Source organism: Trichosurus vulpecula, chromosome 4 (assembly GCF_011100635.1).
Source record: "Trichosurus vulpecula isolate mTriVul1 chromosome 4, mTriVul1.pri, whole genome shotgun sequence".
In the NCBI taxonomy this organism is placed as follows: Eukaryota; Metazoa; Chordata; class Mammalia; order Diprotodontia; family Phalangeridae; genus Trichosurus; species Trichosurus vulpecula.
The window spans coordinates 28,150,977-28,174,749 of NC_050576.1; the positions used below are offsets into that span (position 1 = coordinate 28,150,977).

Sequence of the window (23,773 nt, forward strand, 5' to 3'; positions counted from 1 at the left end):
CCTCCACCTTTTCTCATGGCAGCGCCTATCAGGCATACTTGGTGTACACAGAAGAGCTGCTTGGTACGCCATCGCTGAATGGAGAGGGCCCCTCTGAAGTCCCCCACAACTCTTCAAAGGCCAATTATTTACTCTAACCGCTTCATTTTGATGTGGATAGCGGGGATGAGTGACTTGTCCTAGGTCACACAGCTAGTAAATGGCTTGGGCTGGGCTTCTGGCCTTATCAGCCGAGTGTTTACTCTTTTCCAAGAAAAGCATTCTTCTCTGCCCACTTTGAGGGCACTTCCCCCTGGCATAGCGCCAGCTGGTGAAAGGATCGATCCCCTGGTAAGTTTCATTACTAGGTCTCAACCTGGAAACTAACTTGCTTAGTCATGGCAGAGGTGATTTACAGATTGTTCACAAAGAGCCAGGGTACCAGCCTGGTACCCACCATACAGTTGAGTCTGTGGCCAACTGCGATGGAGCCAGAGACACAAGAATGGACAGGGATGGCCACCATGCCAAGAGAATTAGGATGCTTGCAGTGAAGTAGATTGATGGGAGCATGAGCGCTATTCCTAAGCCTCTGAGGCACTCTATCACAAGGGACCGGAGGGCACAACCAGGAGAGAAACGAGGGTTAGTGGTTACTGAGTAGCCAAGCTAGGCTCCTTATAAGGGATCAGGTGTCCCCAGATAGAATGGGCTGCTAAAGTCATCAGGTAGTGAGCTCCTTGTCAGAGGTGATAATGTAGCTAAGGTCAGTAGTCTTTCTAAATTTGTAACTTATAGGAGGAGAAAAGATCGTGTGAATGTCAGGGCAGACTTCATCCCCTTGTTTAGGGATTCCCAAACACAGATCAACGAATGCCAAGGGGCACAATGGCTTTTCAGGACCAGACAAGAGAAAAGAATAAGGCTGAGAATCGGGAAACCTACACCTACCTGCTTAGTAACCAGGAACTGGGTCAGTTAGGCTCCCACGCGGTCAGTCCCATGGCTACCCAGGCACCAACACACAAAATTTGTGTTGTTCCACGAAAGGGCTGCTAGCTCTGCCACTCCCGGGCAGCAAAGGGTGGACACAACATCCCACAGCGTCCAGTGGGAAACGAGAAGAAAATGGTGATAACCCTTAAACAAGGCAAGTCATTAAGAGTTGGGGTGCATTTAAATGCCACTTTTGTAGACAGCAGTGGACAGAGGGCTGGGCCTAGAGTCAGGAGGATCTGAGTCTTTGTGAGCTGTGTGACCCTGAGCAAGTCACTTAACCTCTGTCTGCCTCAGGTTCACCTATAAAATGGGTGGAACATCTTCCTTCCAGGATTGTGAGGATAAAATAAGATCTATCTGTCAAGCCCTCAACAAACCTCAAAGCTCCACAGAATGGCCAAGGAAAGGAAGGAAGAATGAGGCAGGCAGAAGCAGGAAAGAGGCAGTCCCCTGAAGCCAACGCCACAGACGCACAGGAGGGAGGCCCTTCTTTTGTACGGTTATTTTATTTTATAGTTAAGTCCATATATTATATAAAACAGAACAGGAAAATGAACAAGTCTATAAAATCCACGGAGGAGTTTGGACGACAAGCCACGAGAGCTCTCTCTTCGCCGCTGTCGTCTACAGACCCCTGGGGGGTTCTTGGTCTCCAAAGCTCTGCAGGTGCAGAGTCATCACGCCACGAAGGGGAGCCATGGATGGTTTGGATGATAGTCGGAGGCCCTTGCAGACCCTCAGGCTCCCCCTCAATGCCTGCTCCAACGAAGGGCAGACTTGTCACTTTGCAAGGCTTTCCTCCAAGGCCTTGAGGGAAGTTCTGGTGAAGGAGCACCCCGAGCCTTCAGGAGGAGGAGCCTGCCTAAACACTGCTCTATTCTACGCACACACACTGGCGGGTGCCATGAGCTACAACAACGGGGACATCCGACCCAGAAGTAGGTTTCAAGGCCAAGAGCAGGGAAGCAGGGCAAAGAAACCCTTTCCGGGCCAGTATCATCATCCCATAGACATCCCAGGGGACACAAGGCAAGGCTCTAGGGCCCCTTTGCTTCCAATTCCACAGAAGGCTGCCAGTTCCAAATTTGCTGGAAAGCTGTCTCTGTCCTTCAGAACAGTGAGGACCGTTGGGATATCAAGTCTCTCGGCAAAGGCATACCAGCCCCTGCCAGCTCCCCTGGATTTAAATCCACGGCAAACAGAAGGTCAAGAGTGGGCCTACAGTTCCCCAGGACAAGAGAAACAACGCTTTACAAGGAGAGGGATCTAGCTGTTTGCACAACCCTAAACGGAGAACATCCTTCTGGGTCTAAATGAGACGTGATAAGGAGCACTAACAAAGGCTGATCAAACCATCTGAAGACAAAAGGGGGCAAGGAAACATCTAGGAAAAAAGGGAGGGAAAGAGAAACCCTTCTAGGTCTGACCATGGAATCAAAGGCTGCAAGACCTAAGGCGTCTCCTAGCCCATGCCCTAGCAGGAAGCTTGGCCCCCAGCTCTCAGAAAGACATTTTCAACACAGAAAGGTATTTGCAAATACAATAGTTAACAAAGCAAATTGAAACCCAGTCCTGAACGTTCTGATATCTTGAGTTCTTGAAGTATAGACAAGACACTCACTTTTCACTACTTCTGTGCACTACTGGGCAAAGATAAAAAGGAAGAGACTTAAAGATTTGTTTTATTTTCTACTGGGGGCAGGGGGAGGATCAATAGAACTGTTATCCAATTTGCTCTCCACTGTACACACACACCCACACACTCGGACACCCACACACTACGCACTCGCAAACACACAAAAACCCTCAAAGCTGCACCAATACTTCGTATTTTGACCAAAAGAGGAGATCCTGGGAGAAGTGCAAAATGCAAAATCAACTGACAGAAAAATGCTGAACAAACAGCATCATTAATATACAAAATATTTATATTACTGAACTATGAACAGGTGACGTTCTCTGCCGCTGTACAGCTCTGAAGCCACCCGCTCCTTTCTCCAATCTAGTCCATGCCGGCCGCCAAGAAGCACCACACTCTAGTTTGCTTCATTCTTTGATGCTTCGTCAAAATTTTCTACAAGATCTGAAGAAAAGCAGAGGAAAGAATCGTCAACGGCCTGGGGTTTCTTCTCTGCCGCTACTGTGACAGCCACAGCAGCATTAGGCTGTGCCTCTCACCAGACACCTGCCCCTCCCTGCCTGAGCTTGACCCTACTCTGAGAGGTGAGCAGGGAAGATTCGACGTAGGCACCAGCCTGTCCAACTCCCCTGTTTTTACAGGAGGTATAATGCCCTACAAGAATGCCAGCTACTGTCAGAGCCAGCATAGGCAGCCAGCACAGGCCAGCTCTGGCTTGGAGTCCTGTACGTGAAATCACACAGCTGTGTGTGTTTGGTTATTTTTTTGAATGAAGTTTTCTAGGACAAATGATCAAAGGAAACTTCATTTTTCCTATTAAACGTCAATGGCTGGGGTTTTATCAATGTGAATAGATACTTTTCCTGTGGAGAGACTGACACCCTCTCCACGGCCTTTGTGAATTAGCGGGGCTGAAATCTTATCAGTTGGTAGACAGCTCCAACCTTCACTGTGTTAGGCCTTTGAAGACAACCAATCCATCCATTACTGGGCTTGGCAGGCCTCTCCTGAGCTGGCCCTGGGGGAAGCACACTTCAGGGGGCCAAGCAGTACATCCCCAGTGTGCAAGAGGAGCAGAGGAAGCCTTAGGGAGGCCAATCCTCAGCAGTACCCAGACCAGAGTCAAACATACCAAACAAGCTGAAGGAACAAATGCCAAAGAAACAAGAACAGTCTCTGGACCCACCTGGCACATCGTCATCTTCTTCATCAATGTCTTCAGGCTTGGGTGCTTTGCTATCCAACACTGAAAAGAATTTTAAAAACACCGAAGTCACCAAATATAAGTGTTTTTGAAAAAACCCAAAACCTCTCTTCCGCAGTCCCCTCCTTGTCTAAACAAATCTGAAAATTCACAGGAATAGGAAAAGGAAACACTGTCAATATGATTACTGCAGATTTTGGGCTCGTTTTCCCCCTAAATCAGACGTAGATCAGTTCAAATACTGCCCTTGTTTCCTCATCTGTCAAATAAAAGAATTGGACCAGATGAACCAGAGGTCACTTCTAGCTCTGTAGGACTGGTGACAGCTTCAGAGCAGAGCCAAGTTCCAAGTTTACCCCCAAATTCAATCAACCAGATGAAGTTAATTGGGGTTAGATGACAAGGACCTCCTGCCACAGCCTGATCAACAAGGGCCTAGAGGAAAAGCTCATAAACAGAGAGCAGCCAATCCTAGAAGCTGAGGGCCGCAAGGAACCTGAAGATCCTCCCTCCACAGCTTTCACCTGACCCCTGCTTACTCTCTGAAAGCGTTACTCTCAGTTGATAAAAATTCATGCTATACCATCAACAAATCCTTTCTAATAGAGATGGTTTCCCATAAAGGCACAAAGCAAAATCCTTTAAATGGGGGCTGTGGGGTGCACATGGCAGTGCTGATTGAAAGAGAGAAGCACTGAATTCAAATACCTACCTTGCCTTGGGAACTGTTCGGCTAACTTCCTAAGACTCGTTAAGCTGTCAGCTCCGAGCTGGCTTAATATTCCAGGAAGCATTTCTGTGATTGGCTTGGCTTCTGCATGGCCAGTGATTGCAAAGGTGTTGGCAGAGAGGGAAGCCTGGACTTTGGGGTTGTTGAAATGAATAACTGTCCCATCATCTTTAATCATGTTCACCTGTTTGAACACAAGACGTACAGAAGGTTCGTAAGAGTCTCACCAACCTTTTCTAAAAGTAAGTGTCCCACTAGCACATGGGTTGCAGGCTTCTAAAGTTGCCACCCTTTCCGCACTTCAGAGGGGCATCACCACATTGGGGAGAAGGCCAGTGAACCTCCAACCAGGGCAGGAAAACTGCAGGCTCACCACCAGTCCTGGCCCCGTTTCTGCATGAACGCTTCCCCAACTGCCCAGCAGGCCTCTCATACAGACCTCATGAGCATTCCTCCCAAGCCAAATTTGGTCAAGGGCATGCAAGCTCCGAAACACAGCCTCCTCTACTCCAGGTGTCTGACCAGCTGCCAAAGATGGCAGCTCCTATCTCCACATCTGTTCTCCGGCCCCTTCTCACCACCCACAGAGCCACCACCTCTCCTTCCCCACCTTACATGCCCTAGTTTCTTTTAAAGCCCATCCAAGTGCCATGTTCTATGAGAAGCCTTTTCCTGATTTCTTTGTTCTGCTGCCTTTCCCCAAAATAACCCTAGACTGATTTTGTACACCCTTTTTCATGTCTATATAATGCAGTCTTTGGATGATTTAATTCATTTTTGTCTTTGTACCCCTAGTGCCTGGCCCAGTGATTGGCACACAGTAGGTGCTTAATAAAAGCTCACTGACTGACCAGGGGAGGGCAGAGCAGAGCCATCCTTTCAAGTCCATCACTATGGACACAGTATGTGCTTGCCCCATCAACAGAGCCAATGACTGAGCTGGTGGTCCATTAAAACCACCAAGTCTTTCTCATGACTGCCATGGTCAGGTTCCTTCAGTCCTCTAAGGTCATAGGATCCCATCCACTCAGTTGGAAGGCTCATCTCCTTGAACGCCTTCATTTTAGATGTTAGGAGACCAAGGCCACGAGAGGGGCCCTGAACCTTACAACGCTACTGAATGCTAATAGCTTTTCGTCCAAGCTCTGTGGCATCTGCCACAAATTACTCACAGCTGCAGCTCAGCCGTGCCAGCACCGCCAACTCCCCTTCGAAGCCCCTTCTGACACCCAAAATAATGCCAATCAACAGCTTAGCGATGCAAGGGACCTTAATGGTCATCAAATCCAATACTGTCATTCTACAGATAGGAAAACAGAAGCAGAAGTTACATGACCCACCCAAGGTCACACAGCTACTAAGTGTCTGGGGGTAGCATTTGAATCCAAGTTTTCCAGACCCCCAAAGCTAGAACTCATGCTGAATCGGTACCCGCTCTCATTACACCTCCCTTTAGGATTCCTTCTGTGCACTGTTTGCACACCAGCAGAATTTCATCATCTCTGACTAACAGATGCTAGCTGGAAGTCTCACTGCCTGGGATGCCCTCTCCTCTCTGGTGCTACTCACTCCGACTCCCTTTTCTTACCTTGCCTGAGGCCAGTATTTGTGGTAAAGGATTGGGGAGAGGGAGAACATCACTCATTTGGGTGCCACTGCTCAGAGATGAAGGAAGGACCTGCCACAGCCCTGGCCCAGGCCATAGGGGCCCCTACCAGGCAGTTACGTCCTTCACCCAGATGTGGGAAGGGGGCTTTAATGGGGAGTATACTGGTGGTGCTGGCATGGCTGAGCTGCAACTATGAGCAATTTTTTCCATGGGGAAAAATGGATGTAGCATCAGAAGCCCATACAGCAGTAGGAACACTGTATGCCAAGCACTCCTTCACTTCAGTAATCCCCTGAAGTACTTCAAGGCAGAAATGCCAGCCCTCCCACAAGGATGATCACACAACCCCTCCACAGCCGGGCACATAGTCTCGGATGGAGTCAGCTGAGAAATCCTCCACCCTCCTGAGGCCAGCCTGGCAATAAGCTCAGCTAGGCTGGCTTTGGGGCAATAGGGGCCGGGTTTGAAACCCTTCCGAAGGTGGCAAGGACAGCCAGAACTCATGATCTTCTGCAGGAGTTCTAAAGACCCACCAAAATGAGGCATACAGGAGGCCTTCAGAAAGGACACTTCTGGCACACTGCGGGCTGAACTGGAATTTAGGTCGGCCTAGGAACTTCCATTGATTTATATACTGTTTCTATGGGAAAATGTACTCCAAGTTCCAAATAAGTGAGTTTTAACCCAACAAACAACTACTCAGAACTTACTGTGTGCAGAGCACGGAGCTAGGCACTAGGGGGAAGATGCCAAGGAGATAAGTTGAGGTATCCACCTTCCCATGAAGCCTGCAGTTTGTAGGTGGCTGAGAGAACAAACTAGATCATTAAAACACACCTGAACACAGGATATTTGCATTACTGAAATGGGACACGAAGTGCTGGCCAAGTCCAGAAGGGGATGGCCATGACCGACCAGCAGGTCCACCCCATCACTTGGGTGGGTTTGGTCTGGGAATGCAGCCTGGGAGTCCATGAGCACAGCCACTGGAACCTGGGGCCGATGCCCCCACTCTGCCTCACCGCCTTCTTCCAACACACCCAAGGAACAAGACTGGTGTGTATCTGCAATTACTCTAAGCTAGTCCAGGGAAAGAAGTTTCTATCCACCAGTAGCACCTGCTAGGCAGTACAGTGAAGAAAGAGATGCACCTGGAGTCAAGAAGATCTGAGCTCAGATCCAGCCTCAGACACTTACTAGCAGTGTGACCCTGGCCAAGTCATTTCACCCGCCTGCCTCACTTTCCTCAACCATAGTAACTGCCTTGCAGGGTTGTTGGGACAATCGAATGAGATCATATTCACAAAGCACTCCACAAAGTGTCTTTCGCATGTCATGGGTCCCACCTGCTTTGTAAATGTTTGCTCCCTTCCTTTCTTCACTACCAGCAGAACCTTCAGTTTACCACAAGTTATGAAGATGGGCTGATGTGGGCTATCTCAGAAAACATGGTAGAGTCAGCATTAGGGGGCTCTGCTTCTTAGCCCCTCAAACAGGAAAACATAAACGAGCACAGGCTAGGAATGGGGGCCAGGGGAGAGGCCTTGGAGAATGCTGGAAGGCCAGGAAGGTGGCATGGCTGTGGGAACAAGTGGCTGTTTTCTCCCCCAGCCACCGTCACTGACATTCCAAGGGTTTTCTCCCTCTACGTGTCAGAGCAGGGCCTAGAAAACACACTAACATTCATTGTTTCACACCAAACTGAAGGTTTCTTCTATTCCCAAGTTCTTGCCAGCTTCTTTAACACTGGCAAAAACTAAGGAAATGCTTGGTCCCTTAATGGCCAGACAACTGTGGCTCCAATCAGAACCATTCCCAACATAAAGAATAGGACTGGTTGGTGGGGGCTCCCCAGGCCGCCTGCAGATGCCAGCCATCCCACAAGCACCCTCAGGCTGGATAGGCCCAGGGGGCCTTGCTCAGGGAGATCTTCACTGTGGCCTCAAAGAAGAGTTGGGGCAGCGCTCTATCAAGGGAAGGCCAGGTTGCTTTCTCCAGAGCCTGGGAGGGCTCAGATACGGCAAGGGCAGGCAGATTAAGGCAGACATCTGCTTTCAAGTAAGCAAGAACACCAATGACTCTAGATTCTAGAAAACATGCAGAGAATTAAATCAAGTCTATGGTTTAAAGCCAAAGAGCCAGTCAACTCAAGATCAACTGAGTCTATGAATAACGATTCTCAAAGAGGCATGATGTATACGTGTGCCTGAGAGCAAGCCTGTTCATTCCAGGGCCTCGTGAAACACTGCCCACCATCAAGTCAAGCTGGGAAGTGTCTTCTCCTCAAGAAGCTCTAGGAAAAGGAAAAGGCTATAATTTATGGTTTGGGAAAATCTTCCATTGTCTTTATCTGTGACTTAATCATTTCATTAAGTGAATGAGTTATCTACAATTGTGCCATTTTTACCAATGGTAGTTTGAGAGTCTTAGTCAGTACAGTTAAATCTGTATGTGAGGCCAGCCTTCAGAAAAGTGTGCTGCGACCATATGTAACCACACCAATGTTGGTGATATGAAAAATGACTTCACACCCAGCAGTTCCAAGTCCTTGGAAAAGACCAAGGACTTTGGGCAGAATTTTTTTTTTTCATTTGAAAAGTCAAAGCAACCTTTTACATTGTAGCCTAGTGACCTTACCTCTTCAATACCAGCAATATTATTCACAGCCAATTTTTTGAGGGAACTCTGAAGTTTCTTGTCGTCTGCTGTGGCCGTTCTATGCACCACCTTCTTCTTTCTGCGTGCTGTGCCCTAAAAGAGGGAGACAATGGGAAAAGCCTTTGTCAGCAGAGTCCCCAATTCCCACGTTCACATCATCTCACCGAATCCCACGAAGGAAGCTGGTGACTCTCATGGTTAGTGAAGATGCTCAGAAGGCTATGGACAACAAACAGCACGGGCCTGTTTTCAGGAGTTCAATTATGAACCACCTTATCCAACTGTCAACATCTGTTTCAAAAGCATCTGTGTTTCTTGGTTAACTCAATAATTTGAAAACATTACAAGCAAAGTCTGCTCCCATTCTTAAACAAGATAAGCTAGTTCCGGATGCCAGATGACTCAAAGGTCATTTACTTGAATGGCTCTCTGATACCACCGAAGCAGGTGGTTCCTCTGACAGCAAGCCTTGAAGACAGGTCACTAACACCTAGCCTGCTCCCCACTTACTCCAAGTGTATTCTTTCCCCTACATTCCTGTCCCAGGAGCGCCTTCATACTTCTACTCCATGTAAAACCTTTCTTAGAAATACCATAGAATTTTAGAGTTTAGGGGCTAACACAGGAAGCCTTAGAAGTCATCATACATTAGTGCCATCATTAAAAGCCAATGTAAAATAAACTGGAGTACAAATAACAAATGGAAAGTCTGCATTTTATTGGGTCACGGCATCAATGGAGTCCACCTTAGACAGCTCCCGACTGAACAGACTGAGTTGCAACCACTGATTTCCAGGTTTCTCCTGGAACAATGACGTATGTGTAGAGTCCTAGGCTAGACCACAATAGGTGGCAACCAATAATGTAACTCAAATCCAACTAATAGTAGCCAAAGCTCGGAGCTCCTTGAGCAAAGTTTCTCTACGCCTTGAGCCAAAGGCAGAATTCCCTTGCAGAAGATTGGAGACAGGTGCAGGGAAGTTCTTTTTGCCTGAGCACCAGCAGGCACTGTTAAGTCTCTTTATGGGTGGCAGCTCCACCCATGCCCGGCATCATTGAAGCATGACTTGCTCCACAGAAAATTACAACATAATTGACGCCACCTATTGTAGGGCCTCAGAGAGCTGCCAGGAGGCTCCCATTGCCTTCTCCAGATCATTTTACAGATGAGAAAAGTGAGGCAAACAGGGTTAAGTGACTTGCCCAGGGTCACACAGCTACTAAGTGTCCATGGCCGGATTTGAACCCAGGTCTTCCCGACTCCAGGTCCAGTGCCCTATTAAAGTGGTATAAAAATGACTGTCCATATTATCCTCCTGCCCGCCCTCTGGAGGGCTCCCTGTCAGTGATGTGCTGGTCAGCGTTAAACACTCAGCAACACACTTTTCAGTTTAACATGCCATTATCATCAACATTTCTCCTTCACTTTCTTAAGTCTAGACAATCAACAAAACAATAAATCAAGCCCTGATTTCTGAGGAGCAAATGGTCACACTGCCAATTTAACAACGGCTTCCCTCCCATAGCATCTCTATGTCTTCTATACCACACCACGGACATTTGGATTACAAATCAACTGGACTCTTTTGTTATTCTAACGTTACAAGGGGTATCCCCCTCTAGCTGTGAGAGATGGAAGGAACCTTAACACAGAACATTCAAGTGTCAGGGCTTGGAAAAGTAGGATGGAAAACCAATGGTTAGGAGAGCAGACTGAAAAATACCCCCCCTCAGAAACCTCAATAGATAGTCCACATAACTGTTTTGGACAGAATCAATCAACTAACAAGCATTTCTTAAGCTCTCCTGTGTGCCTGGCCCTGTGCTAGGAATACAAGTACTAGAAAGGGAAGTGATCCCTACTCCCAAGAAACAGCAAGGATATCTATAAATATATTCAGCATAAATATAAAGAGGGGAGATACAAGTATGTATACGGCAGTTGGGGGGATCAGGAAAGGCTTCCTGCAGAGGGAGGTGCCTGAGGGAAGGGTGAGACAACCAATACAAAGGCCCAGCATGTCCTATGAGAGGAACAGAGTCTGGCTTGGCGGGATGCCAGAGTGCGGGGGGAAGTAACGTTCATGGAGGCTAATGCCAAGGTGGGAAGGGCTCTGAAGTTTAGATTGGAGCCTCGAGGCAACAGGAAGCCACCTGAGTTGACTGAGTAGGAGGATCCCCTGGTCGTGCTCTTCCTTAGCCAGCTGAGGGGCAGAGTGGGGGCAGGGCAGCTGCAATCACCTAGGCCAAGGGCAACTACTTGAGCCTAGGGACAAAGTCATGCTTGGCTTCTGTCTGGCAGGGCCCTGGCACAAAGTAGGCCTTGATAAATGCTTGCTGCTTAAAGGATCACTTCTTAAGCTTGGACACTTCTTTCCAACCTTTTCAGAGAAATCTCTCCGATAATTTACTCATCTCTGCCTTCTCGAAGGGAGAACAGGCATCCTAATTATCTCTTCTTGAGTACCTGGGATTACTGTGTGAACATGGATCACTCTACGCCATTGTAACCTGAGCTCCTGGCATCCTCCCTCAGCTCTCACCTGCCCTTCTCTCCCTTTAGTATCATTATTGTGGTGGTTAATATGTGCTCATCCCAATCGGCCCAGCTCTGATTTCTTCTTCTCCACCCCCTCATCTGCTAGGGGAAGGGGAACTGGCCGCCTGTGATTTCTGAGGCTTCCAGACCTGCCTCGCTCTCTCTCCTCAGACTCCCACTGTCCTTTAGAGCCCAAACCCAAACCCCAGCTTCAGCAGGAGCCATTGGCGCCTTCTCTCTGAGCTCCCCTCCCTCTACTTATGTGGACACAGCTGCCTGCACGTCATCTCGCCTATTAGAGGGGGAGCTCCGGGAAAGCGGGGAACGTCTTTCTGCCTTCCTCTGTAACCCACTGTGATAAGCGATTAATAAATGCAGGCTGGCTGCTGAGGCTAGGCAAGGGCTCTCCATGACTAAAGGGCATTAGCCTAACTGTCCGGATGGATTGTTTCATTCCTTGTAACTTGTCACCCCAGGGCTTAACCCACAGGCACTTAATAAAGGCCAACAGATCGACTGAGGAGCTGTGACATCTGGATCTGCCCTGGGTTCTAATCTTGGCTTGGACGCTTAGTAGGCATCTGACCTGGACTAAGTTGCTTTTCTCTGAATCCCATTTTGCTCATCTATAAAATGAAGGTGTTTGGCTAAATGGTCCCTAAGGACCTGCCCAGCACAAAGGCCATGATTCTATAATTAAGTGCCTACTGTGTGCCAGGCAATGCACTCAGCCTAAGGCTATGAGGACATAAGTGAAAAGTCCCTACTCTCCTCACATTCCAATGGGGGACAAGAGTTACACATCCCAGTGCAGGGAGGACACGAGCAGCTTTGGGGGAAGGCTCTACGTAGGAGGTGCTGCTTGGGCTGAACTCTGAAGGAGACTAGGGACTCTCACAGGCAGAGGTGAGAGGTGAGGAGAGAGGGCAAGCCAGGTATGGGCGACAGGAGTGCGAAAGCACAGAGATGGGAGATGAGCCATTTGGTGTGAGAAACAGCAAAAGAACAATTTGAGAAGAGCTTTAAACGCCCAAACACAAGAGTTTCTACTTAATCCATTTGCTTATTTCTAGTTTCCCAGCTGTGTTTTAACAGGTGACTTCTAGATAGGAGATGGCATTACAATGGGTGCTATTAAGAGAACTGTCCCCTTTTCCTGAGTAACTGGGCCCAGAGGGAGGGAGGGTCTGGCTCGGGACAGCAGTGGGAGTCTCAGCATGAGGCCCCTTCCTAAGGTAGCTGAGGAATCCTGTCCACAACACTCAGCAGTCATGGGGATGATCAATGGTGCCGAGTCCCACGGTTGCCCAGGTCACAGCAAAGGAGGCTGGTTTTCGAGGGAGAGGACAGGGTTTAAATCTTGGTGCTACCCTTACCTCCTGTCCTAAGGACAAGCCCTTTCAGCTCTCTGGACCTCAGTTTCCCTATAGGCCAAATAAAGACATCAGGCTAGGTGAGTCCTGAGGCCCCTTCTCATACTCGCACTTCCAACCTTTACCGCCTTCAGCGAGTAAGAACAGGACTGAGTTTGAGCCCACACTCACCTTGCCTCCTATCCGGACCTGAGCCTGAAGCTTGGCTAATTTCTCCTGATTCATGCTGCTGGTGGATCTAGAAAAGAAGAAGATGGTTTCAAGTCTCTGGAAAGTCTTAGCGAGCTCTAGCAAAACAGGAACCCTGCCGCCGCATCCCCAGGTCCCTGGAGTTTTCACCCGCCTGTACTGAGTGACCAACAGTCCTTCTGGCCCAGCCTCCTGGATGGGGCCCTCCAGCCCCCCATCCCATCAGGGTGGACGCAAGGCCCACTGGGTGCCAGCTCCAACACCAAGTGGCTCAGACTTGAAGAAAGAAGCTTAAGGTCCTAAAACCAGGCTGGTGAAGCCAAGAGAGGCTTCAGGGGATGAGCCCAGAAAGCTGCCTACTTGGTAACAAACTCCATGGCTATGGCCACTCACAAAGACCATCTACTACGAGAGACAAGAGAGTCAGGGAATGGAGTGGGCATAGAGGGATCTTCCACAATACTACCTTCCTGCCCATTGTACATAGTAAAGTATATAAATTCAAATGATCCTGAAAAGGAAGTCTAGAAACAGAAAAACCTAGGATGCTGTGAAAGTCGCCAATCTTGAGGCACCTCCAGGAAACATTATTCCCTTCTTTGGCTTCAATAATGATGAAATAATTCCTCACAGCCAGTTGGTGTTGGTGTTTAAGCAGGGATCTTTTGAGCAGAGCTGATATCTATTACAAAATGCATTAATAAAGAAAAATCTCAAAAAACAGACCATACTCTCAAACTATTTCCTACTCCTTTTCAGTCAGACTGTCAATGTAAACACAAAAAGCCACCTGGGCTGAGATCAGATGCGATGAATGGCTGGATCTCCAAGCACTGAAAGAAGCAAACACAAAATAAGGACGTCTTTGTCCAGGATGAGATGATGAAATGAGTATCAATGAAAGGGAGAGGCCCAAGTCTCCAAAAAGGCAGAACTCCAATAGCCACAAAATTCTCTCAATGCCTCCTCCACAGGCTCCTGATTTTCTGGTGTCCAGAGCACTTTCCCATACAGTATCTTGATCCTAATCTCCACACTATTGGTAGACTGTGGAGGAACACGCTGTCACTTCAAAAGTACGGGTCATTCTCTAGCTCAGTCTCAGCCTTTTGTTTTTTAACCTTTTAAGGCACAAAAGGAGAAGGCAGCCAGCCTGTCAGCCAACCTTGGGTTTGGGAAACCACTGGCCTCACCACAAAGGTATGAATCTCTGAATCCCCCAGGTTGTTGGGGGCTTTCCTTCTTTCTCACATGATCTTGGACTGACTCGTCTCCATTCCCTCAGCAGAGCATCCAACTTGGTCTTTGGGGTCCTGCTGCCTATGACAGAATTCTGCATACAATCAACACTAGGTACCAGGCACTGTGCTAGACACTGGGAATACAGAGATAAACATGAAATGGTTTCTGCCCTCCCTAGCTTACATTCTATCAAGGAAGAGGCAACATATGCACCTAGGTATACACATCAATACAAGGTGATGGGGTTGGCACTGGCACCCGGGGGCTCAGGACAGGCTGGGAAGAGACTAGGAGGAAGCATTTGAATTGAATTTGAATTGAGGGAAAGGAAGGATTCTAAAAGGCAGAGATGAGGAGAGTGGGTATTCTAGGCATGAAGTACAGCCAGTGCTCAAGGCATTGAGACAGACTCGGGAGATGGCGTGTCATGTGTGAAGAGGGAGGAGGCCAATCTGGCTAAGTGTGGTAAAGTGTATATAAGGTCAGAAGGGTAGGCTGGGTCTATCTTAAGGCCAAACAGAGCAGCTTATATTTTACTGAGTACAGTAAATAGCATGATAAGACCTGCGCTTTACCAAACAGCAGCTGAGTGGGGGATGGGGTGGGGAGGGAGTTTAGACCTAATTGGTCTAAAATTATTTAGAGTCTAGGTGAGAGTTGATGAGGGTTAGAGTGAGGGTAGGGGCATAAGAGAGAAGATGGAGAGGCAGAAATGGCAAGATCTGGCAAAGACTGAATATGTGCAATGATGAAGAATAGAGAGTCTGCGAGGCTACAGAGCCTGTTGGCCTGGGTGCTTGGGAGGATGAGGAGACCACTGGAAGAATAGGGAAATCTGGGAATGCGGCAAGTTTGGAGGGGGAAAAAACCAAAGTGTTTTGGACAAGTTGAGGCCGAGATGCCAACGGGACACCCAGTTGGTGATATGGGACTGGAGCTCTGAAGAAATCAGGGATAGATCCCAAGATCTTGGAGCCATGTGCATAGAGATGGATCAAACCCCAAAGAGCTGCCAAGGTCATCACATGAGTTGGGGTGGAGAAAAAGATGAAGCCTCAAGACACAGCTTTGGGGTATGTATGCCCACAGTTAGAGGGGATGACATGGATGACAAGGCAGCAAAGGAGATAGAGAAGGAAGCAAAGGGAAGAACAAGTACCCAGTCATCTGGTCACTAAGTATGAAGCTATGCACATGTGCCCATCACTGCGCTTCACACCAGGGAGGAGAGAGGAGGCCAACTGTGAAATTCTGAGGGGCGTCGTCAACCATGAGGCCTGAAGACAAGACCATCTCAGTATCTGGTAACCAAAAGGGCCCTGGGAGCTTTGGAAAGAGCTTTCAGTGGAATAATGAAGAAGCCAGATGACAATAGGGTAAGGAGTGAGACCTAGTGAGTGCAGGCTACAAGTGTAGACAGCTTGTTCTAGGAGTTTGGTTAGGAAAAGGAGACAGATACAGGTCAGTAAGTGGAGGGAATTGGAGGTTCTGATGGAGGACACTCAGATGCATTTGTAGGCAGCAAAGAAGGACCCAGTAGAGAGGAAGAGACTAAAGATCAGAAAGAAAAAGGGGGATGATAGTGGTGGCAGTTTGGGACAGGGAATGGAATTCAGGGTACATGCTGAGGTTTGGGGAGAAGCAGCACGTCTTCATCAATACCTGAAGTAAAAAAATGGAGGATGGGGTCAAGGGGTTTGTGAGATGCAGGGAAAAGAAGCAGCTCATAACAAACCAGCTTTTTTTCTCTCAGTAAAGCCTAAGAGGGTAAGCGGTGGTGCTGTGGGAGGCTTGAGAAGGGATCTTAGGAACAGCCTTTGAGGGTAGCAGGGGTAATACAGAAGGAGGGATGAGTAAAAGCATTGCCGGGCTGCAGTGAAAGCCCAATACAGAACAGTCAGTCTACAAGCATTTATTAAGCATTTACTATGTCCCAGGAACTACAAACACACACACACACAGAAAAGCAAAAACAGCCCTGGAACTCATAGAATGACACAGAAATATCTAGACCCATGCAATGTAGAGAGAGTAAATGGAAACTAATCTGGAAAGGCAAGCCATTGAGGAGGCCTCTTGTCGGTGATGCTCGAAGGAGGTCAGGGAAGCTGCCTGCCAGCGGGGGAGGGGGCCCAGTGTTTCAGAAACGGGGCAGTCAGGGCAGAAGTGGGCGACAGAGATGTGCTGTTGTCGCAGCAGCCCCAGTGGGCTCAGCAGAATGTGAGTAGGAGTGGAGGAGGTAGATGGTGGGAATAAGCCAGGCATTTAAGAAAATATTTATTAGATGAATATTTCTCCTCAATTTTTAAAATGCTTTCAAAGTTTACAAGATATTGCTATATTGTCTTTTACCTAGATGCATAAAATGCAAATTGTTTAAAAGTCACTTGTCCTCTGGATTCTGGGCACAGTACCATAACAAGGGGAACGGAAGAATCGTAAGTAATGCTAATTTGCATTTGATCTCAAGCTTTCAAGACTCGACCTCAAAGCACTTCACAACCCACAGCCCAGTAAGGTGGAAATGATACCAGCTTTGCCACCAGAAGTTGTAACCTGTGTGACCTTAGCTAAGTCACTTCCACTTAAAAGATGGAGGACTAGATAATAACTCAAATGTATATACTGCTTTATATTTGGCTACATATTTACACACAATGATCTCATTTGGCTCTCAAGACAACTTGGTGAGGGAGGCATTACTATCCCCATTTCACAGGTGAAGAGGGTGAGGCTGAGACCTTTACCAATAGGATTGTGACATGTGGGAAGCAGAACGGAATCCTGACTCCCGGGCCCGCTGGAGCAACAGTTCCTGTGCCATGTGCGGCTTGGTGGTTTCCAGGGCCCCCTTTAACTACAACCCTTCTGAGAAGAGAGCTCACACCCATGTTAGCAGATGGGTGAGGAAATGTCAGGCACATGCGTATTCACACAGCTTTCACTTTCAAGCCCTCTCTGGCCAATGACAGCATACTGGGGCACAAAAAGGTGAGTCCTGATCGGTGCCCAAGGTGAAACGCACGGCCAGACATCAGGGAGAGTTTATACTTTATGACTCCTCCCCGAGCCCTGGACACACTGGCACAGAATAAAGAGGGCCCCCTGCTTATGAAGGAAGGAACCTGGCCAGAGAATAGAGGGCCCAGAGGCCCAGGATGCCAGTCCCAGCCCACCCTGCCACTGCCCTGGATTCTCCTGCCCGCCCCCCCACCCCCACCCCAGTGGTCTCCCGGCCTCCGGCTCCGTCCCTCTCCAAGCCATCCTTCCCAAGGCTTCCATAACATCTCTACATGCACAAGTGTGACTATGTCACTGTCGCCCCAAAGCCTTCAGGAGCTCCCTAGTCACAGGACATGCAGGAGCCTCAGCCTGGGCCTGAAGGCCTTCCACAGCCTGGCCCCATCTATCCTGTATTCTGGTCAATCCCAATCAGTGAATTCTGGGCACCAGACTGGAATAAACCCTTTCGGTGAGCCCGGTTTTTACCCCACATCCACACCATCAAAGTCATTCTGTCCTTGATGGTCCAAGTGCCACCACCTCCAAGAAGGCTCCAGTACTAGTATTCAGAAGCCCCCATCCCTCCCCCAAGGGATCTCTTTCCCAGGGCACTTTTTCTATCACCCCTCCTCACCCTGTCCTTACTACTCTATCCCCAGCCCACCTCACTTATTTGTGTGTGCCAGAGTTCCAGCTCCATGAAGGCAGGACCTGCGCATGATACTGGGGGTAAGCAGTAGGTACCCACTGTTGGCTGAACTGAATGGAATGCTTCTAGGCGGAAAAATTTCTCTACAGAAATGGAGGGGGCACAGCACCTATAATACTTGGCAAAGGAGCTACGCACACTGAGCGGGGGCTGGCACTGCTGGCCAGCTGATGGAAGGAGCACTCGCCGGCCTACCCGCCAGAAGCTGTTGCTTCTTAGGGTTCTGGCTCTGCCACCTGGGAGGTGGACGGTGCCTCGGTGTCTTCGGCCATAAAACGTTGGCCTTTCCTACCTCGCCAAACTGTCAAGAGGAGGGCTGCTTTAGAGAAGATGCAAGCTAAGCCTGGTACCCAGATGCCCATAAAATGAAGAGGGGTTAAGTAAAGGGGGAATCCTGGTTGGCTGAAAACAAAAACTATGACACACAAAAACCTGCCAAAGAGTCCACCCCAAGAGTCTCAAAGAAGAGGCCTTTCCCACCTTCCACAGGGAGGTATCACGGAGAAAAGGCAGAGGGAAAAGGTAGGGAGGAATGGGAAGGGGTGTGGAAAGATGTCTCCTGGACCCCAGCAAGGGAGGGTGGGAGTCTGAGAAGAAGGGCCTTCCGGAGCATTCCGACATCTCAGACGTGCGCAGGACCCAGGAGGGACCCTTATCTGCACAGCAGTCTCCCCTCAAACAGCACCGAGGAGGCACCTATGAGGAGAAGCCCCCTGCAGCCCCCCGATGACAGGACGGGTCCGAAGGAGTGAACACCCCAAGGTCACCGGCAGCCTCCGAGTCCCAGGCCTCAGGGCCGGCCCAGAGTACCCAGGCTTCACCCCGGCCCTGCAGGGGCCATGCTGTCCAACCCACCCTTAAACAAGAATCCCCTGGGTCAGAACACCCATCATTTGAGGCCAGGCTGCTTGGAGCCCATCACAAAGAACGCAGGTAGCGCCCACTCCTCGTGCCCTCACCGTATGGGCAGGATGGCACAGTGGGCAGTCCGGCGGTCCGGACCCGGTGTCAGGAAGCGGCCACACTCCTGACCTACACAGCGCAGCCTGTGGGATCTGAATCAGGACGCTGGCCCTGGATAGGGAGGGGAGTCTAGACTTCCCCAGGTGGGAGGCGGTGCACCCTAGAGCAGAGAGATCGGGGTTCAGGGCCTGCTTTTCTTCACCCGGCCCCTAAGCTTCTGCAAACCCCAAACAACAGAGGCGGGCGCTGTTACTAATCACCAGACCCAGACCCGGCGCCCGATGTGTCTCAGGCAGGGCCTGGACCTGGACTTCCAGGGTGAAGTTTCTCACAAGCCAGGTCAGCACCCTGCCTTTGACCCACAGCCTCGGAAGGCTGCCCGGGGCCATCCCGCCAGGAGGGGCGGGAGGCAGGACTGGAGGGCTCTACCCCCTAGGCCACCCTGTCAGGAACCGTCCTGGCCACTGTTGTTCTTCCCAAGTGTTTGCAGAACCCAGTCGGCCCCTTCCCCGACAGAGCTATCAAGTTTCCTTCCTTCCCCGGGCCTGGATGGGGGCGTGGGGGGTGGGGAGACTCTGGACCTGCCCGGGGCTAACTCAGCCTTCGAATGACTACCAGGGGCAAGAAACCGGCCCGGCCCCTCCACACCGGGAGACCTCGGGCACCATTCACTCCCACAGCAAGGCCGGGGCAAGGAGCCCAGCCCCCTCGCTTTACAGGTGGGGAAACTGAGGCCAGGGAGAACTCGTTCTATCTGGGGCTGGGAGGGCCTGGAGACGCCAGCCTCCTCACTTTACGGATGGGGAAACTGAGGCCAGGAGAACCCACGGGACCCTAGCTCAGTAACCCGGAGCATCCTCAGGGGCCACGGGTCCCAGGCTCCCAGCTGAGGCCGAGAGAGCCCCCTCCCTCCTCTGACAAAAGTAAACTGGAGGGACCTCGGGGTCCGCGGAGTGCTAGGCCTTCACTTGACAGAGAAGGAAACTGAGGCCCAGGAGGGCCCCCAGGATCCCAGTCCTCCCGGTCGGCGGAAGCCCAGGCCTGCTTTGGCTGAGAAGGAGCCTGAGGCTCATAGCGGACCCGAGGAGGGCCTGCCTCAGTCTCCCCCTCCCCCTAACGGCCGGGCTCCGGAGCCGGGCCCGGGCCCGCCCCGCTCCGCCGGAGCAAGTCGGGAAGGCGCGCCCTCCAGGGTTCGCTCACCGGGGGCGCCGGGACCGAGGCTCCGGCAGCGACCGCTTTACCTGGAGCCGAGGCTGGGGCTTCCTCCGACGGCAACACGCGGCGGCAGCAAGATGGCGGTCGTAGCGGAGGCAGAGAAAGGAGGCGGCGGCCGCGGGAGCGCGGACACGTGACGCCCCCCGGCCCACCTCCCGGCCCCCCGAGCAGCCAATCGCCAGAAGCTCCCGGTGGAGGGGGGCGGTCCAGGCCTCGCGTCCAATCGCAAGGCGGAGGGATCGGAGGCGCGCCATGCATGCTGGGAACTGTAGTCCTCGGCGGATTATATTGTGCTCCTCGCTAGGGCGTCTGGGAGAGGGCAGCGAGCGAGTTTTTGTTTGGCATCGTGCATCTTCTTGGGGCATTGTCACGGGATTGGGGAGCAGCCCCCCGCCTCGTGCGTCGGGAAACGGCGGGTTATGGATACACTTGTCGTTGTGCAATCCAGAGGCTGTGGGGCAGTTTAAAAGCAGCACATTTAGTTTTCGGCGACCTTTAAATAAATTCAAAAACATTCATTAGGCGCCAACATCATCAAGGCAGCCACCATCTCGCTCAAGTCCCAGATTTCCAACTCAAGCAATGCTTTATTAGGAGCCTAATTAGGCGCCTAAGAAACGAGCGGAAAGAGTGCTTGCCCTCAAGGAGCTTATGCTCTGGGGAGACAATTGATGCAACATGTATTAATGAGTTATGTAGAACTTATATAGTATTTCATACTGATAGTCCCTCATCTCTGCAGAGACGGGAAAGATGTACATTTAAAAAAACTATTTTCTTAAGGGACAAGCTCTTTGTTGTTTCATAGTTTTCATTCGTGTACTACTATTTGTGACTTCATATTTGGGGTCTTTCTTCCTGGCAAAGATACTGGAGTGGTTTGCCAGTTCCTTCTGCAGCTTGTTTTACAGATGAGGAAACTGAGGCAAACAGGGTTAGGTGACCTGTTCAGGGTCACCCAACCAGTAAGTGTTTGAGGCCACATTTGAACTCAGGAAGATGATTCTTCTTGACTCCAGACTGGCACCCTATGCACAGTACCGCCTAGCTACCTCAAGGACAAGTTTAGTCTAATTACACAGCATTCAGCCTTTAAAAAAAATTATTTATGTTTAGATTAATGTCATTGTCAGTAATGTTTTCCTCATTCCGCCTCCTAAAGCTCAGGTCTGACCGTGTTATCTCCCTTCTCAATAAACTCCAGCGGCTCTCTATTGCCTCCAGGATCAAATACAAAATGCCCTGTGTGGCATTGAAAGCACTCCATAATTCTAGTCTTCACCTACCAGCGTTCTTACATCTTGCTCCCTGACAGCTACCATTCAGTGACACCGGCCTCACACCCCATCTCTTAGCTCTGGGCACCTTCTGCTGTCTCCCATGAATGCTCTTTCCTTAACTCTGCCTCTTGACTTCCTTTAAGTTCCAACTAAAATCCCATCTTTTACCGGAAGCCTTTTCCAACCTCTCTTAATTCCAGTCCTTTCTCTCTGTTAATTATCTCTGATTTATCTTGTGTGTATGTCTACCCAAATGTACATGTATATCTATCCCAGACATAGATTCCTTGTACATATTATTTGCTTGTTGTCTTCTCTCGATTGGAAGCTCCTTGATGGCAGAGACTGTCTTTTGTCTTTGTTTGTATCCCCAGCCCTTAGCACAGTGCCTGGCACATAGCAGGCACTTAATAAATGTTGATTGTGTGAGGACGATAAAATGTGAAGACTTCACAGCGAAGATACGTATAAATATACATCTATATCTATACTAAGAAATGTTTAAAATCAAGAAAAAAGGGAAGTAGAAAAATTCTGAGGCCGTGAGAGTCTGATGGCTCAGCCTCTGGGAAAGTTTACCCTGAAACTTTTTGTTCTTTCTTTCTTCTGGTTCTGGCTTAAAGATTTGCTCAGTAAGAATAGGGTCACTGTGACCTGCTTTCCTATACTGTAAAAGTACTGTAGAAGAATGGAGAGGGTCTCCCCCTCCCCTCATCCTATTCTCCTTCTTCAGATTTATAGATGTCACTTCAGTTGTAATCATTAACTAAGGGAATGGGAATTGGAGTTTCTGTGCCTTGATTTCCTGGTTCTTTGCTTAGTTTTTGTGCTCAGATTGTAAGCCTGCCTCCCAGCCAATGGTGAGAAGGGTCCGAGGTGGGTGGGAATTCTTTTTTGTTAGGTATAATTATTGGTGCTTTGCCCCTTGTACTTTGCCTCCTTTGCTGGTTCTGTTCTGTGCTGGCAGAGGACGCCCTATTCTCGAGAATTGAATAAAATTTATTTCTGTTCCTACCCTGAGATGGCTCCTTATTATAAATTAACTTTTTAATTGGTGAGCATCTTTCATCCCACACATTGATTGATTGACTTCAGTTCATAAATCTTCCCGTGTTTCTCTGGATTTCTCACCTTAGTCATTGGTAGGGTGTAATAACAGGCCATCACATTCTTGTACCACAATTTGTTTAGCCATTCGTCACAAGTGTTAGAAATTGTTACAATTCACTCGTTTTGCAGAGGAGGAAAATGATGCCCTAAAGCTTATGTGACTATCTGAAGATCATTCACTGCCATCTGGAGAACTGATGTTCCTAGAGCCCCAGATCATTAGAGCACCGCCTCCCCTGAGTCCCACTGGGTCATAGAGACTGGGTAGTTTCTATCTTTGTACCTGAAGGGTAGAACTCTGGACTTTCATTTTCTTCGATGTGATTGCTGACCTCACAAAATCATCCATTTAGAAAACTTCTCCAAAGAATGGGGAAAACAGACAGGAGAATCGATCGCTCGCTCCTTTCTAACACGTGACCTCTAACGAGCGGCCCCAATAGCCCAGTTCATCCCCCAAACTCCACAATACAACAGGTCGGTTCAATTCAACCAATATCTATTTTACAGAAGAGGAAACCAAGGCTCAGAAAAGGTGAGGAAATGACTTAGCCAAGGAGGCGTAGCTGGGAAGCGGCCAAGCTGACGTAAGAACCCGGATCTTCAACCTCCAAGCTCAGCTGGCTTTCCGTTAGCCCCGGGGCTTTTCACACACTTCCAGTCTCTTGGGGGTATTGCGAGGAAAGGTACTTTGTAAACATTGGCGTGGGAGCTGTTCTAAGTATTATCATCCATCCTCCCGGACAGACTCTAGATGTCCTTGTTAATATTGGGGAGGGGGGCGAGGATGGGCAGAACAATGGAGTAAAGGCTGATATAGTTTGGGATGCCCAGAAGACAGAGGGAGACCAAGATCTTCATAGCCGCAGCTCGGGGAGAAGGCTCCGTCCTGCTTCAGGAAGAATTATGGCCCCAAACCAGTTTGTTCACTCTCACTTAGTGACTCGAGGAGTTGACCAGAGCCTAGAATGCTGTTTGCAAGGGAGCGGGGGAAGGGGAGGTGAAGGGCAGGCCAGGAGAGGATGGTGCACCAAAGCAAGACCAAATGAGCAAATGTATGTTAAAGTGCTGTATGAACAAGAATCTCTGTTTCACCTCATCTGCAAAACTAGAATTATAATCATGGCACTTTTCTTCACAGGGCTGTTGTAAGACTCAAATGAGACGCTCTATGTAAAGGGCGTTGTGAACCTTCAATTCTGTTGTTTTTGTTATTCAGTCTTGTCAGTTGAGTCCGACTTTCCGCGACATCATTTAGACTTTTCTTGGCAAAGATACTAGAGTGGCTTGCCATTTCCTTCTCCAGCATGTTTTACAGGTGAGGAAACTGAG

At 49.4% G+C, this 23,773-nt stretch overlaps 1 protein-coding gene across 2 annotated transcripts; it reads right to left on the minus strand.

Annotated features, from left to right (window-relative positions):
• Nucleotides 1–1,465: 1,465 nt before the first annotated feature.
• On the minus strand, nt 1,466–20,195 carry BTF3L4 (basic transcription factor 3 like 4). 2 transcript variants are annotated; one of them, XM_036757849.1, is made up of 6 exons: nt 20,078–20,195; nt 12,902–12,968; nt 8,798–8,911; nt 4,534–4,735; nt 3,804–3,863; nt 1,466–3,061 (listed from the first exon to the last, which is right to left on the minus strand). In XM_036757849.1, exons 2-6 carry the CDS (start codon nt 12,953–12,955, stop codon nt 3,015–3,017), a joined length of 477 nt encoding a protein of 158 aa, XP_036613744.1. In that variant the 5' UTR covers nt 12,956–12,968; nt 20,078–20,195; the 3' UTR covers nt 1,466–3,014. The 2 variants fall into 2 exon arrangements, with proteins under 2 accessions (XP_036613744.1, XP_036613745.1); XM_036757850.1 differs by having other exon boundaries at nt 20,037–20,158.
• Nucleotides 20,196–23,773: the final 3,578 nt, after the last annotated feature.

Coding starts and splice junctions, on each gene's coding strand:
- BTF3L4 (XM_036757849.1), bottom strand. CDS start 12,955: ATGAATCAGGAGAAATTAGCCAAGCTTCAGGCTCAGGTCCGGATAGGA. Junction 4,736..8,797: donor ATATTGCTGGTATTGAAGAG/GTAAGGTCACTA, acceptor GTGTTCAAACAG/GTGAACATGATTAAAGATGA. Junction 3,864..4,533: donor CGAACAGTTCCCAAGGCAAG/GTAGGTATTTGA, acceptor AATTCTTTTCAG/TGTTGGATAGCAAAGCACCC.